Source organism: Notothenia rossii, assembly GCF_949606895.1.
Source record: "Notothenia rossii genome assembly, chromosome: 9".
Lineage (NCBI taxonomy): Eukaryota > Metazoa > Chordata > Actinopteri > Perciformes > Nototheniidae > Notothenia > Notothenia rossii.
Window position 1 is genome coordinate 14,509,796 of NC_136907.1, and position 17,321 is coordinate 14,527,116.

The 17,321-nt window shown below is 38.1% G+C and overlaps 1 protein-coding gene across 1 annotated transcript; it reads left to right on the top strand.

The window, feature by feature from the left end:
- Positions 1-2,415: 2,415 nt before the first annotated feature.
- On the top strand, positions 2,416-11,733 carry grxcr2 (glutaredoxin and cysteine rich domain containing 2). Its single transcript, XM_079651201.1, has 5 exons — positions 2,416-3,416; positions 3,855-4,038; positions 5,724-5,833; positions 7,644-7,871; positions 9,716-11,733. Exons 1-5 carry the CDS (start codon positions 3,360-3,362, stop codon positions 9,887-9,889), a joined length of 753 nt encoding a protein of 250 aa, XP_079507327.1. The 5' UTR covers positions 2,416-3,359; the 3' UTR covers positions 9,890-11,733.
- The last annotated feature ends 5,588 nt before the right edge of the window (positions 11,734-17,321 follow it).

Consider the following 17,321-nt stretch of genomic DNA (forward strand, 5'->3'; position numbering starts at 1 on the left):
ACAATCTGGATTTGCTTGAGAAATGGGACGAGGGAGAGGATGTAGAATAGTCGTGATTTCTGTTTTAAAATGGCAACACAAGTCTACTGACCTCAGGCGACAGTTCACCAATAAAAACACGTCATACAATTTGAATATTTCCACCTTTCCCCAAAGAATCTGGCTCCCATGAACCTTCAAAATAATGACCACTTTGGACATTTGAGGCAGAGTTTCTGACTTAGGCTAGGCTGATTTGAGAGTCAATCAATACTATTCCCCATGGAGGGTTTCAGAAATAGTGCAGACAAAATAATGAATGGGGATCTTTAAAAATGTGCCAGTTTCGCCTTTCTATCTTTTTAAACTTATAGAGGGCAAACCTTCAGAGAGAGAATTTAGAGGAGTGAGGGGGAGCACGACAGAAAGTACTTTGCAGACATTGGTGGCAAGACATGCTGCCCCCACATTAAGACTTCCTTAGGGTGCACATATCTAGGGGCAAATAATCAACACACTAAAAAACGTAACTTGTACGAACATTACAATCTACTGATGCCCAGTAAGTAGTAAAGTAGCTGCTAAAGGTTTGGGGCATAAACCAATGGGAGCAAACCCAAAAATATATTCAAACCCTCAAGAGTTAGCGTTATCGTGCTCATACCTGGTACATGGAACAACTTTAAGAGTTTAGATTCTAATTTACTCGTTCAAAACAGTAAACGCAAACAGGCCACCTGGGGCATAGACTTATGTTAGATTAAATCTGCAGCTCAATGAGGCTTGTCTTATATGCACTCAGGTCCAAATGCATTATCTACGAGCACGCCGAAAAACCCAAACTATTATTTCACAGTTTGGATCTTTACCATCAGAGCACTGAGCATAGATTAGATGAGGATCTATAGCTAGCAGAGAACGTTTACTGTACCTGAGCAATGAAGCTCATTGTGCATATTGTATTTAGGGAGGTTAATGGGGATGATAGAATGTACATGAACTGTTAATGTGGAGACTCTGGGTGGCGGATTTACCGTGGCAATCATTTAAACTGAAAGCAGCGAGAATCCTGGCACATTAAATGATTCCTTTACTGCGATGCACCCAAAACAATTTCTCGCTCGAGTGACCACACTTGCTTGTTTTGCAATCTGATTAAGCTAACTCTCGGTCGGGGAAGAGACAAGAGGGTCTTTGCATATTCTCTCTCTCCCCCCTCTCTTTTCAAACCATCCGTTCAAGCTTAATAACACTCATCTGTAAGGATAATTGTAAGATTGATCTCGACATGCACAGTGTTAATGGCATCCATTTGTTAGATTTAGTGTTTGTTCTTTTAAAATGGCCCCTTGAAGATGCAGAAAAATGTCGCCAATGCCAACAGGAGTTTCAAAATAATTTAAATGCTGTATATAAGTATTTATAAAATTGAAAGTATGCAACATTAGAGATGTGAGCTATACCTCTTATTACTTAAATGGTAAAAATCTAAAAGCTTATGATTAGTCCTCATTTATTATTTAGAATATTGATAAACAATCTCATCCGCTTTATTGCATGTGGTTGAGGGCCATTTTGAAAAAAATGCTTCATACATCATACACAATTCCAGGGAGCTCCTCAGTAAAAACGGTATTTTAAGGTTATACATTTGAACAGTGAATTACTCCTGATTCAAAAACGTGTTAAACATAAGTTTAGTGGTCAGGGGTCATTTTCAAAAGTAAATATAACACTACGTGGGTCATGTGACTGTAATACACAACATGTGATTCACAGTTGTTCATTCACAAAGCTCACTAAGGATTCCATAACTAAACCAGAGTTGGATGCTACCCGGTACTTTATTAGGTTTTTTTCACATAAAAAAGACGAGGATAGAACTTGAAGAAGACACATTTAATAATGGATGAATTACATTCCGCTGTTTCAGTCTCAGGATGCTGGCAGTGTGCATGCTGGCTCTCTGACACACTATCTTGACTTACTGAAAAGGTTGAATAGAAAAGAGCCATTGTGCTTTTCTGATTAAAATAAGTCAAACATGTCTGCTGTAAAAAAAAAGGGCAGTGGAATGTCTCTTTTCTATGGCTTCATTTAATGACAATCTAATTAGAGTTTGCAAAAACAACACGGGACAGAAATGCTCTGTCCCAGCTCAGGTTTTTGTGTCAAACATTTAAAATTAAACTTGCATTTTCAAAAACGCTTAGAAGCTACTGAAAAAAAATGTGGAGCTCATCTACCTACCTGATATAACTGTAGTTTTCACTGTATGTAATGCATAGTAACCCTTCCTATTAGTTACACTAAGTAGTGGGTCATTTAAAGTTGAACACAAAATAAGTATATTTCATTTAGCAAATAATGTAATACTTGACAGGAAACACTTAGCACATGGTGTCTAAGTTTAAATACTAATTGTAGACTCACCAATTCAAGTAATTACAATTTAGGCTTGAGAGAGGGAACAAGTTTAATTTTATACTAAGGATTTCCGACCATTGGCTTTAAATGACATTATATTTTTTAGATAAGCTTTTCTATCCACTTTAACTAATCATAGAGTTATTGTTTTTTCTTATAATTTAAACTATGTTCTTCGGTTGTAAAAGGAAAGGTTACAAATATCAGTCCTAGGGAATTTAAATGTTTTTGAGAGCATCTTAACAGGGGTTACACATTATTCACAACAGATAACTTTGGATATGGTTCACCTTAGTGTTCTGACTGTATTACAGTAAGACATGTGTTTTAAACAACACAAAGTAATAAAAGCAAGGTGTTATGTCTTTGTAATATAACTCTAAGCTTTGTTACCATGGATATATTTGACAAAGGTTTCAGTTTGACATAGGCAGACATTAAATATCATATTTACTCTTCAACACTGATACTCGGCTCCAGTCCAATGACAGACACTCCTAACCATCTAACATCTCCTACACACACAGCCTCACTCTCTCTTTCTTTTTCTTACACACACAAACACACACGCACATTGCTCCACATTGGCTTTAACTCAATTCTATTCTGGTGATCATAACTATTTGATGACAGAGCTTCTGGTTTCTCATCCACCCTTTTGCACACACGATCTAGCTTTGAATTATTTAGCACGGGGAGCTAAAAAGGTGGTCTCTTAAAACAGCAGGTACACTCAAACTCAGGAAGCAGGACACACAAGCTTTCTTATCCAGACATCCACCCACTCCTCTATCGCAGCTCTACGCTCTTATATATCACTCCATTCTTTCATCCATTTATCAGTACATTCATTCTCCGCATCAGTAACCACCAGCTGATGTGAATTAGCCCCAGGTGAGGCGCTTTTTGGATGGACTGACGGTTTCATAGCGTCCCCTCCTCAAAAAGCCACCATGGAGGAACTCCAGAGAAAACTGGATCAGCACTATGAAGGCACCAAGCCCAGAAAGGTTAGTGAGTTATTTACAGAAGTACTTGCTCTAATTAGAAGGAATACTTAAGTATTTGGTGTTATGTTGAGAAAAAGACACATTGAGGTCATACCTTCCTGTTTTGATTTGCAGTTGTTTTAATATCAGTGGAGTATTTTTTTAAATTACAGCACACAACAAACTAAAGCTACAGTCCTTGAAGATTCAGCTTTAAACGGCATCTTATGTTGTCAAACTGCAAGCTGAAAAGGGGAAAGGAGCAGGGTGTTATTTTGTATGTTAGGATGCTGCAAATGTCTGTCTGCACCCCTGTTGTCTCCTCAAACAGCAGTTATTTTTGTTCTATTCATCTTTTTTATGCTATCAAGATATGTAAATTAAGCACTTAGCATATCTTCATGAAAAACCAGCTTGGGGAAGGAAGTAAAACATGTCACCTTCAACCCAAAACCACAGGTGAGGTTCAAGCTGGCGTCGTCCTACAGCGGTCGAGTGCTGAAGCACGTGTACGAGGACGGGCAGGAGCTGGATAGTCCCGAGGAGAAGTACCCTCACAGCTTCGTTCACCGCAAGATCCCCCCCAGCCACCTGGAGGTGGAGCAGCTCTGTGGCTTTGAGGATGCTCATGGGGACGAAGCGGGTGGGTTTTTATCATTTTGTAACACACTTCCACTGTGTCTTACTTCATATGCATTACTGCACTTCGGTTTGTGTGTGTGGGGGCTGTAATATCAATACAATGTGTAGGGCCTGCATTACATTTGTATCTGCTTCCCTACTCTACACGTTGGAGTGGTTTCTGTGAAATTGTTTTGACATGTTTTTGCTTGAAGGTCATATATAATGGGTGTGTATGATTGAAACTCCTCTGTGGAGTGTTTGCTTATATTTGTGGGCACTGTGAAGCTGCCAGCGTGCATACACACTTTTCTAATACTTAGTGGCACAGCTATCTTTGTTATGTGATTTGGAATATGTCAAGGCTACAAAATACAGGCTCAATTGCCCTCCTATCTTTTTCATGTCATCTTTTGCTTGCGGAGAAGTAGAACATGAGCTGACAAACGTTTTTCTCACCCTGTTGGATAAGTCAGATATTTTTTCTGCTGTCATGATGGAGTAAACATCATAGCTCAATTATAATCTAGCTTGTTTTTGAGTGCAAATGTAAAAATTGTGAAGATCTACAAAGGTAACAGCCTATACCATTATCCCCTAAATCTCATTAATGAGTAGGGTTGCAAAGGGGCGGAAAGTTTCCGGAATTTTGGAAATATTCGATGCAAAATTGAACAAAAAAACATGACATTTCAACAGATTAAAAAAAAAAAAACAGAACAAGTTTTAATTATTTTATTGAACAATTATTTGTTTCATTGAAGAACAAAAACAGGAATGTTGTACATGTTGAGTTAAATATTACTAATCCCCCCCAACCCCACTCATTAAAAAATGAACAAAAATGCACCCCCCATCCAAAAATCCCCACAAAGTCCCATTCAAAATGTTAAATGAAAAGAGCCCCTCTCCCTCCAAAAAGTCCCATCAAACATGCAAATCTTCCTTCAAGTGATCCTCTGCATTTTGGCTAAACCCTTTCAGTCAATGGGCTCTTCTTGGGCCTCATCAACATCACACTCTGAGTCTTCCTCTTCAGTGTCACTGTCCAGCCTTGTTGAGGATGGCTCTGTGTCCGGCTCAGAGAGCCTTAGGTTTGCCCGAACGCCAACCAGTTTTTCCACTCCCACATGTGTGAGCCTGTTGCAAACCTTTGTGTGGTCTCAATAGCCATGCAGTAAGCAGTGTGCTATGGCATGGATATTCAAGTGTACTTGAATGACATCTGTTTGTTTTAGTCAAGATTATGCTAAAATATACTTTTCCCAGCTATATTTAAGTTTCCCTATGAAGAGCCAACCTTAAATTTAGAAGATTCCCAGTTTATTCCCAGTTTATTCCCGTTTATTCCCGTTTATTCCCGTTTATTCCCGTGGAAAGTTTCCATCTTTGAAAAGTCCCGGAATTTTGCAACCTTACTAATGAGCATATCATTTGTTTATCTGCACAATCAAATACAATACATTTAGACCTCGGAAAGTTTAACCATTTTTAGGCTGGGACCAGTGACTGCACCACTTGCTAAAATAACTGTTGAAAATGGTCAAGACAAAGATTTAGTAAAACAAGGTTGCAATGCTAACACAGCTAGCCTTAGTGCTCATAACCACTACATTATTACAGTAGAGGAAATATGTGTTGTTTATGCATGAAACCTGAACCTTAAATCTCACTCTATATTGACAACATGTTTTGTTCTGTACCCAGGTGTTTATCCTCCAACAGGGCTCATTGCCCAGAGAATAAACGTGTACAGAGGAATGGGAAGCTACAAGCCCGCTGCAGGCCAGACAGAGGACGCAGAGGGAGGGGCCCAAGTAAGCAATGCTGCTGCTGTTTTATTCCCCTACAAATTTGATATTAATAAAGATCAGCTTAGATTTGATTTCCCCCTAGCAATGTAATTTTTCTGTCTGAATGTCAAGTACTGAGACCTTTTTGGTTGTCTTAGCCAATTCCCCAATGCAGTTTGAATGAACTTGAATCTAAAATATTAAGATTTTGCTGAATGTTAATGAAAATGCCAAAGCAACATCTTACTTTAATGTGAACTTAAAGAATCACAGTTTTTTTATTAGAAAATGTGATGTATTACGTAAAACATTGTCAAATCAACATATGGACTATAATTATTGTGTGCTATTTATTTTAAATCAACACTTGTGTTTATTTATGACACCCTTTGAATGTTAAGTTACTAATTTTGGAGAATTATCGCTATGCTATTTGGATATATTAACATAAAGGGAATTATAATAAGAAAGTATCACAGCTCCTTGGAAGCGTTGGTATTTAAACCCCACAGAGCATTGCAAGTCTACATATGCTGAATACAAACAGACACGCCAAAATAAACACAATTACCAGCCAACGCAGAGTTACTTAATATAATACATCTCTAGAACAGAACAGAACAAGCAATAAAGATTTAAAATAGAAAAATGAGAAGAGTCTTAGGATAATTACTGCCCCAACTACATGCTGTTCTGTGAAAATTGCTCAACAATTAAAAATGAACAACAACAAAATTGTTCATCTGTACGGAAAAAGCCACTGTTACTGATCCGCTGAGGCAGTGGCTTCATTAGTGCAGAGAGGGAGGTCAGCTACATCGCCTGCTGGCTTAGTGTCAGTTTCATTCTTTTATCCTCTAAACAAAGGCACGCATGGCCCTGGTGACCAAGGCAAGCATTTATCACATTTATCAGTTGAAAACAGCAATCTGGATTTTAGTTGATCCTTTTAGGGAATTATTGAAAGGATGGCACGGTGGTCCTGGTGGAGCACCCCTACTGTCAGCAGGTCTAATGAGTTCCTCCCCCATATCTTTCCTCTGTCTGTGTTATAATGAAGGAGATGCACTGAAACAAAACACTTTTTTATCTGACTTTATTTCACAACGTTTGAAATGTGCAGGTCACATCATGTCAAAAAGTTTAAAAACACTACTGGCCAAATTAGTCCAAAATAGTTATTTTATTGAAGTTTGAGGAGGCTGGTTCCTTTAGTAAAAACATATTTTTTCCCAGTTTGTGCTCCCCATGAACAATGTAACTTTTGTGATTCATTGTTGGAGTACTTCTATGTCTTTTTAAGTATATAACCCTATACTATAAGTAATATAATAAAGGTAATACTTAAGGTTTTTTTATAAGCTACCAGTGATATACTGTATGTTTCATCCCTGTACAAACATGGTTAATTCCCACGGACATCCACATGGTTACTTTAAGGTTTGAGTTTAGTGCAAATTAAAATGCTGTATAGATATCAAAAATAATGGATTTCCCTTCAGACTCCAGGTAATCACAAATGGGGAAAGCTTTGTCATAAGAGATGGTATTGTAGTATTTCCAATTGCCTACAAATAGAAGCCTGTACACCACTTCAAAGCATGTTGTGTATTGCACACGGGGTATGTCTCTTCAGATACATTCAACTAGAAAACCTCTTCTCACCCACACATAAAGCCCACAGCTGAATGTAGGTAAGCTCTCTTAGTCGTAGGAATAGAATGTGGGAATTGTTGTAAATATCAAACACAAGAATCTCAATTACCTAATCATGCACCAGCTGTTGTTGTAACTCAAATATGTAGGATACTCTGACACGTTCTGTTTCCTTCAGTCCTCAGTGTTGGATTTTGGCAAAATAATCATCTACACCAGCAATCTGCGCATCATCAGAGCGCCTCCGAGGAAGCCTGAAGTATCACGGCACCACACAGGGCCTCCTTTGGACTTGGAGGGATACCCAAAGGCCAGAGAGAGGGGGAGCAGGAGGAGGGCTAAAGCTCTGTGTGCAGCGGGGGGTGAGGAGAAGGAGGAGAAACCGATCAGTGACACAGAGACCAAGGTAATGATGCATGGCCAAATTATTCTCAGTGGTGTTGTTCCTATCACCCTGCTTCTGTTTCTTGCTATTATCAGTCTCATCATGTCCCCCCTCCCCCCCTCTCTCTATCTCAGCATATGTCTTCAACCCTCCTGTCTTCACTTTGTCTTTCGAGAGTGTAACTGCAGAATCGTCTGCAGCCATATTGTTGTAATTTGTAAACAGAGGGGTGTTTATTTTCATCTCCTCTGTGTTTCCTTGTAACCACCACCTTATTTGTACCCCTTCTCTTTCCCTGTTGCCCCCCTCCTGCTGCAACAACCCCCCCCCCCCCCTCCCCTCCCATTGTCCTAGTGTTATCTGTCAACTGTGAACACATACTGATGAGTCCACAGTTTTACTCTGCCCTTGCAGCATTTACCTGCCACTTGCCAGCCCACAAGGATACCCAGCTCGCTATTATCTCCCCCCTCTCACCTCCTCGGCTGATTACTGTTCTCTTCCCCTCACTACTTCCATTCTTTTCTCACCCCTCTCGTTATTTTCTCATCTTCTTGTTTTTGGAATGCCTCTGGAAAAAAGAAGTTTGTTCTCATTTTTTTCTTTCATTATTTGGCAATCTCACTCCTCTATGCTAGATAATTTTTTTCATCATCTTTGCCTTTGTTACCCAGACGCAAGGTATTCATATTTTTATATGTTTTGTTCTTTATTTCGAACACGTAGAGTTATGCATTCTCTCTTTCATTTTGCATGTCGTTTCATCATTAAACCATACGTGCGTCTCAAATTGAAGTAGGGTTAGAGGTATTATAAATGTCAAAACGTCAACTTTCGCTAATGGAAAAAGCTTTTGTGCATAAAGTAGAGTTTTGGATCCATTTTAGCCACATTACCTGTTCATTTATTGCAGGTTGGTACCAAGGTTACTTGTAATCTGACTCAAAGTGTAACAAGCACACTTAACAAAAAGACTATCCTGACTGAATTACATCTGGCTTACTTTCAGCCACTTTTACTATTTGAGATTTAAAACATTGGTACAGAAAATCCTATTAACAATTCATTCATAGAGCATATTTTGCTGAAGCACTCTAGCATTGTATGCTAAGCAGTCTATCTTCAAGAGGTGAATGCCATTCTGTTTGAAGCACTTTTCACAGTCCTAGTTGTTCAAAATGTTCACTGAAATCAGTTTTACTACTGATTTAAGACATTGAGTATTGTTTACAAAGACTTACATCTTGTGTAAGTATCCTGCCTTCCCGTAATCGATAATCTACAGGCAGCCGCACGGTCTTGCAAATTTCGTTGTAAGGACCAGCTGGCTGTGTAAATGACCGGCTGGTCAAACATCATCCCGCAACAGCTACTTACCAATGGTGTTTAATTATAAATAATATTGGAACCATTGGAACATTGGTTGTCGTAAAGGTTGTTTTGTGTCTGCCAGCAGGCCGGCCAGTTGAGCTCTGATGCAAGTTAAGCAGCTCTGTAACAGTTGCAGTGTAAAATAAAGTAAATATATTTAATACAAAACTTATTGTAGATTATGTATGCATTTCACACTTAATCTAACTGGAATGAAAGGATCCTCTGTCAATCTGCTTGTTGGATTTTCTCGACAACAGTTTTTATTTTTGCACTAGTTTAAATACATTATATTCAGAAATTGCAGATGTTTTTAATTAGGTTGAAAAACTTTCCTTCCAACCTTGGTTGTCAGTTCAATCTCTTTCCATATGTCGCTTGTTTTCTCACCTGTTCCAACCTTTTCCTCCATTTTTTGTTATGCTTTGAATAACCTTACAGATGCTCTCTTTCTCCTCTTCCTCACCCCACTAATGTGTTTCTTCTGTCTCCAGGAGGCGGGCAGCTGCCAGCATTGTGGCGGTTCGGGCTGCACTCCCTGCTCTCTGTGTCATGGCAGCAAGCTGTCCATGCTGGCGAACCGCTTCAATGAGTCCATCAGTGATCTGCGTTGCCAAGCCTGCTACCCCCATGGTCTGGAGAAGTGCCAGTCCTGCTCCAGCAAATAACACTGTTTGGCTGATACTCATGTCTGGCATAGAGAGAATGAGTTAGTCAGTGAATGAGTGTGTAGCTGTGAGCAAGTGTATACCGGATGTGCTATGGATTTTGTCACAATTTTCTCCGCGGCAATATTTCGCTAATCCAAAGTGTTCTTGGTGGGGTGTTTCGGAGCACTATAGGAAATATAAACCATCATTGGAAGGGGAATTATGAATTTTGCATCAGGCACAACATCATAAAATACAATTACTGTGTGCAGTGAACATGGGTTGCGATAAGACAAATACATTATCACTTTTTTGTTTTTACATTATTTTGCATCTGCTCCCCTTCTTCCTGATAAAACTGTGTTCTACTTCACTGTTATCAGTTTAATTAAAAATAATTCAAAGATTTAGCTTTTTTTTTATTCTACTGGGAAGGCTGTCCTGTTGCTATCTCCACTCTCTATTCACCAGAGAGAATAAAACATTTTATGTCCAAATATGATGTAGCCGGAGAAGAAATACTGTGCGATAAAGACTTTAAGATTAAGAATAAAGAGAATAAGAACTACAGGCAGAATGAGGGATGAGCATATGTCAAAAGAAGCATTTAAAGCAAATTCGAACAATGACTAAAGTTCAATGCACCCAACAATGGCAAAATGCACTCCTGCTTTGAAAGGTTGATAAGTTGGTGAGTAAATAAGTTACACACTTTTCATAGCATTTAAAGACTTTGGGTGGAGCACACTTTGAGAGGAGATGAGATGGAGATAAAACTTTAAGGAGAACAGTTAAATAAATGACAATGTCACAGTTTTTTTACTATTATTAATAATCCCATTCTCAGGTTATTGCCATTGTAATTTGATCTAAAGATGTATCCACCGTTTTGATATATGAATAAAATAAAACACCTTATTCATTTTCCATTCTTCTTTTATTGTGTCTATAAATCACAGTGGGAAAGTTGTGCTCTATTTAATTTGTATTGGGTTACTAACACAGGATAATCTCATAGCATAACTCCAAAATGTCCAACATGATGTTGATGATTAAATGTGGCAAATGCAGTCTATAAAGATATTGTTGGTCATACATGTGACCTTATCTTTATTTGCAGTCAATGATTCATTATCTTTCCTCTCCACTGAGCCTCAGATCAGTCAGTCAGCGTCACCATCTTATCCAACATGCTTGATTTATTTGACTGTAATCTTTGTAATCTAAGTGCACCCTGTAGTCAGAGCAGCATCGCAACTCTAACAGTGACGTCTGTTACTCAACAGTGTGAAAGTCATTCCCTAAATGTTTGATGTATTTTCATGGGGGGTTAGGAATGTTTGTGTGTTCTCATCTTGAACAGGAAATGAAAGTTACAAAAAAAAATGCAGCACACTGCCTAATTCCTAGTCATTACATTTGAGTGATTATAACTCCAATCAAACACATTGTGGATTTGTGACATTTTGTTAGGATTAACAGAGGAGGGAACACACAAGTAAATATCACCTCAATATAAAATGGAGTGCTCACCTTCATGCAATAATGCATTTCAAATGGATGCATTTGCATATTCCAGGATTACATTAACCCATTACAAACTAACACATTTTGAGCATGAGGTTGAAATGTTAGATAAGGATGTTAACTTCATCTTTTTTTGCATCTGAGTTCTTTTCATATTGGTGGGATACCAGTTTTCAAAACAATAATGTATAAGCCTTCATAATATGCCTACCTGCTCCATAATCAGATATAAACTTGCCCCAGGATATTTTGCAGTGGCTGCCATGGCATTTCCCACCACTATCCTTATGCCGCAGGCAGAGATGATCAATCAAAATCAGTGTAAGCAGTTGAATGCACTGACCACATCCACAAAGGTGTCGGTGGCCCGAAGTCACACCAGAACAAGCACCCCGGACCGTAACAGCCCATTATCCCCGTCCCTATACCTATCTTTGTGCTGGCATATCTATTATTTTGTCCTATTATGTTGGATAGCCTCACACTCAGTTAAAGAGCAGACTGTATGGCTTATCAGCAGCCTGGCCAAAAGCCCTATCAGCAATCAAACTGCTGCTATTTCAGGAATGAGAGGAGGAACCTGAATCTCCAGGCTCCCTCTTTTTCATTTCTCCCTCTCTCTCGCTCTCTCTCTGACTGGTCTGCTAAAAATCTCTTGCCCATGCTGTTAATAGTGAGCATTTCAGTTCCTATTCCACAAGGGAACCAAAGTGAGGAAAATTGGGTCACAGAACTGTTTTTGGCCTACGCAGGACCTTAACAGTGGTAAGGAAGCAGGTAAACACACACCATGCCCTTTACTATACAGAGGGTTTGTAAAGCACTGACAAATTAAAAGAATATAAATACAAAACTGCTTGAACATGAAGATCAGATACTTAAAATAGTTGTTCTACGGCGGCACATCTGCTAAAGGCTGTGGGTAAAAATGAATTCAGTATTATACCATATTCATTTTTTCCATCATGGCAGTGATTCAAAAATATATAAGAACCAACATAATATACAAGTGCAAGGTGTTTATAGGCAATAAATCATGCTGATGACAACTAACAAACAAACAATTTGTTTGTGTTGTTTAGCACACACTTAGCTTGTCCAAGATTGAATGATAAAGAGTGGCACATTTGGGTTAGTATCCCAACAAATGAAAACTACAGCTAAAATTAAATTAATAATGAAGAGAACAACATCCTCACTGAGATAGTTGGGAGAACATATAATATATAGTTTATCTGAAGGGTTTTTCAAATAATACACCTTTTAATACTCAATACTTTAATACTTCTTTCTTCTCTTTTTCTAACCAGTGGTTGGATAGTTCATTCCTTGTACTTGCCTTGTATTTGTCCATTTTTTGTATACAACACCTGGAAAATGTGCTTTGTAAAACAATTCAATACATTTAACTTCACTAAATAAACTACAATGCTTTATTAATTGGATAATCATTAACTTATTTTTACCATTTTTCTCTGGTAAGACACACACATGCCCCAAGCCTTTATACTATTCTTGTGATATATTATGGAACATTACATACAATTTTCATTTATGTGCGATCTCCATTAGCACTAATAGCCGGTTTAATCAAAGCAGCTAGCAAATAATGGTTTATGAATATAGAGGGAAGGACTTTCCTCTGCTGGCAGCATCATATTTTATGATGCTTTATAGATATATATATGTGATCTCTTATAGTCCATTTGTAATATATGACACAGGAAGCAGACTGGGAACAGACCGGGTACATTAATCATAAACTCTCATACAGGAATATTTTGCACAGTGTGGGGAAGTGAGGCACATTTAATCTGCAACCGCGTCTGTTTAACTCTCTTCCTCTCCATCACATTCCTTTTGTTTCTCAACACAGATCATTATAATGGATGAATCTCTCTTGGGTAAAATCCCCAGCAACCCACCTTATTGAGCTTATAACTCACCATTATTCAGAGCGTGGTGGACATTCTGCTCTGTAGACCTTTCACCCTGCAAATAGAGCGAACAACAGGAAGACCTAAACATAATCATTTCACTGATTGCCAACAGTCCTCAGACACATTATGGCCATTCCCTTGAGTTGGAGCAGCAGGGTGGTGTTGTGATAACAGACGCTGCCCTTGTGTGGAGGGATTCAAGCCTCTATCACAGCTATGCAGAAGCATTGTTTGGGAGAAAAGGCCCTTAATAGCTCATCCTGACCTCTGACTTCTATATTGGAGGAGTGGGTGTAACAACAAGTGTCCCTAATGTCATTAAGAAACAATGCAATAAGGGAGTCAAAGGTTATGAAATAAATGTGTTTATTGAGGTCATGTATAAGAATTTTGTTTCCCATCTTAATGATGAGTAACCATGAATGCAAGTGTGTTGATTGTCCTGTCCCTCATCAAAACATTTATCGGACACATTAACTTTTAACTTGAACTGATAACTTTATCCAAAAATAAATATAAAGAAGATAATGTTGATGATAACCCAAAGTCCTGGACACCGAAAGCACTTCCGTGATGTAAGAGGACACATTCGTTTTTTGTATTCATGTCCTCTTCCTCTGGGGTTGATTGCACTTGATGCATTATGGATGCTGGGGCCAGGCTTTGTTTTAGCAAATGAGATTATAGCGCTACTATCACATATCCCTGTGTTTGTATTACATTGACACTTTGACATCATGTATCCTGATGTAATGTAATCTATGTCTAAGATAACACCTTCCTTGACACTCTGTGAGCTCATTTTCCATGGTTGGAAGTAACAACTTTATATCAGCCAGAGTTTTTTAATGTCTTCTTGTACTGGAGAATACAGTTAACATTACAATCATACCAGCTGCCATGGTGAGCCGAGTGCTATCTTATTAAATATATCTGGAACTCAAACACTAGATTGAAAGAGTAAGAAGCCAATAGGTTAGATTTCTACATGAGCCTTCAGACTATACTTTGAGTAAAACAATTCATATTGTAAAAGAAAATCCTGATAAAGCAGATTGAACAATTTACAACAATGCAATGCAATTAAGTATTAGACCTTGTCGTACTGTAGCCTATTGATATTATGGTTCCCCTTTTTTAACCTTGGCATAGTTTAAAAAAAAAAGAAAAAAGGTTGCCCATACCTGGCTGGTGACCCAAATCAAACACACCCAACAGATTATGGGTCTGGCTAGCATATCAATGTTAAAATCTCCACTGTGGATCCTCAAGTGGGGATTTTTCCTGCGTTCTCTGGGAAACGTCCTCAAGTAAAGTGTGTGAGGCCTTTTTGAGGGCCAGAGAGGATGAGTGGACTTCATTATTTGAGGATAACCGAGCAGTGAAGCTAAACCTGGAGCAGACTGAAGGAGGACCTCGCGGTGCATGAGGCTAACGAAAACAAATCAGACATGTGAGTACAACACCAATATAACTGTGATGATGGTTCTTCAGTGCAGGAGATGAACATACTGTAGCGTTGTGTGTGCGTGTAGGTTTGCACTTCACGCAATGTACAAACTGGCTTTTATGGGTGATTTTATTTTTCTGCAGCCACTGTTGAATATTTATTGTTTATCTGTGTTGTGATGTTTCATTCCGCTGGAAGAAGTGGCAGGTCGTTTAATTTCTCGATTTTAGTAGGCATATAGAGTATAAGTGGTAATCAGTTGTATTCATAGGGCTGCAAGGTGCCTTATACAGAAAAGTAAGAGTTTGCATGGACTGTGTTGACAGTGTTCAGTGTTGTGATAGCTACTGTATACAGTAGCTTTGTTTACAGGATGATGCACTTTACGTTTTATTATTTATATGTACATTACTGCTAAAGGTCTTTCGTATAACACCCTATACCCAGGGAACATTTCAACTTGTCTACTTTTTATTTGACAGCAAGTAACATTTTACCAGATCCATTGTAGCCTACATCAGTAACAGTAGTTTAACTTGAGTACCTCATGCTATTAAGCACTCTATGGAGCTATTTCAGGGTCATAAGTTTTGATCATTCAAAAAAATACAATTTATTTGAAAGTCCAAGTTTTCATCCTGAACTTTGAAAAATACAATGTTGTATTCAAAACAAAAAAAAGTATTTGAAATAATTTTTCAGGTGGAATATTATTTTGATTCAGTTCAGCAATTTTTTTTAATAAAATATTTATTTTCATATTTCATTTTTATACATATTTTGATGTTTGAATACTTGTTTTTTTCAGTTTCAGATTTTACGTTTTCAGATTCAAAACAATTATTTTTTCAGTTTCAAATCTTATTTTTTTCAGGTTTCAATCTTTTTTTCGCCTTCAGATCGTTTTTCACTTTCAGATCTTTTTTTTCGCTTTCAGATCTTTTTTTTCGGTTTCAGATCTTTTTTTTTCGCTTTCAGACTTTTGACCCTGATATTGCTTTGGGGGGCGGGGCTTACCAAAGAGTAGTTTGGCACCCTGAGTGACAGCCCTCCCTCTGTCATGATGCCTTCATGGATGTTAGGTAGCGCAAGAAATACAACTACACACTTTCTATACACAATACTCCCGTGATTGGTGGTAAACAAAACTGATACCAGCATCAAAGTTCCGTTAAGCGAGCTGTTGAGCATCGTAGTTGGCAACAATCAAGGTATAAGAGCAATAAACTGTGCTCGAATCTGAAATCACGTATCCGCAATCAAGCGCTGTCCTTCCCCACTTCCACGTAGCTCCATGAACGCAGCATAGTATTGGCTTGGTTTTTGCGGTCAGAATCAGAATACCTTTATTAGTCCCACAGGGGATACATTTACATTGTTACAGCAGACAAGAGCCAAAGACAGCTTAATGTTACCTAAAGCATGCATACAAAAAGTATTAAAGATTAAAAAAAGAAATTATATATGTTTTTAAGTTACACATTTTACATAATACACACCCTGTGACAGTTCTGCGGATTTAGCAGCCAGGTATATATTGCACAGTTTTTAACGGCATATATATATATTTATAAAACGGACAAGTCAAATCAAGCAATCTGATTGGTTCTTAGCCGGATATACTGAGCGTATACCACGGGTAGAATTGTAAGTTACTTTTCACAACAAGTCAGTATCCCTCCGCGTCTGAGAAAAACAGTATACCGTTGGGCTGAAAAGCAAACTGCCTGCAGTTTGCGTGAGCTATTGCTTAAATATATATATATATAATATATATATATATATATATATATATATATATATATATATATATATATATATATATATATATATATATATATATATATATATATACTGCAAATACTGCACATAGTTGGTATTTATCAACAAGAGGTGTTATAGTCTGTGTTGTTTTGTGCGGGGTCTACTAGGGGCTGTGCTGGTTGTATAGTCTGACCGCTGCAGGAAGGAAGGACCAGCGGTATCACTCCGTGAGACAGCGGGGGATGGCGTCAGGTCCACCAGAACAACCTGCTGGCTCGTTGCAGATACGCAATTTCACATTCTAACACAGTTTATTTGTACTTGATTGTTGCCAACTACGATGCTCAACAGCTCGCTTAACGGAACTTTGACGCTGGTCTTAGTTTTCTAACATCCATGAAGGCAACATGACAGAGGGAGGCCTGTCACTCAGGATGCCAAACTACTTTTTGGTAAGCCCTGCCCCCCGAAGCAATATCAGGGCCAAAAGTGTGGAAGCGAAAAAAAAAGATCTGAAAGTGAAAAACGATCTGAAGGTGAAAAGCAATGTGAAACCTGAAAAAACAAGATTTGAAACTGAAAAAATAATTGTATTGAATCTGAAAATGAAAAATCTGTGCTGAAAAAAATAAGGATTCAAATATCAAAATATGTATAAAAGTGAAATCTGAAAATAAATATATTATTCCAAAAAATTGCTGAACTTAATCAAAAATAATATTCAACCTGAAAAATTATTTCAAATACTTTTTTTTGTTTTGAATACATC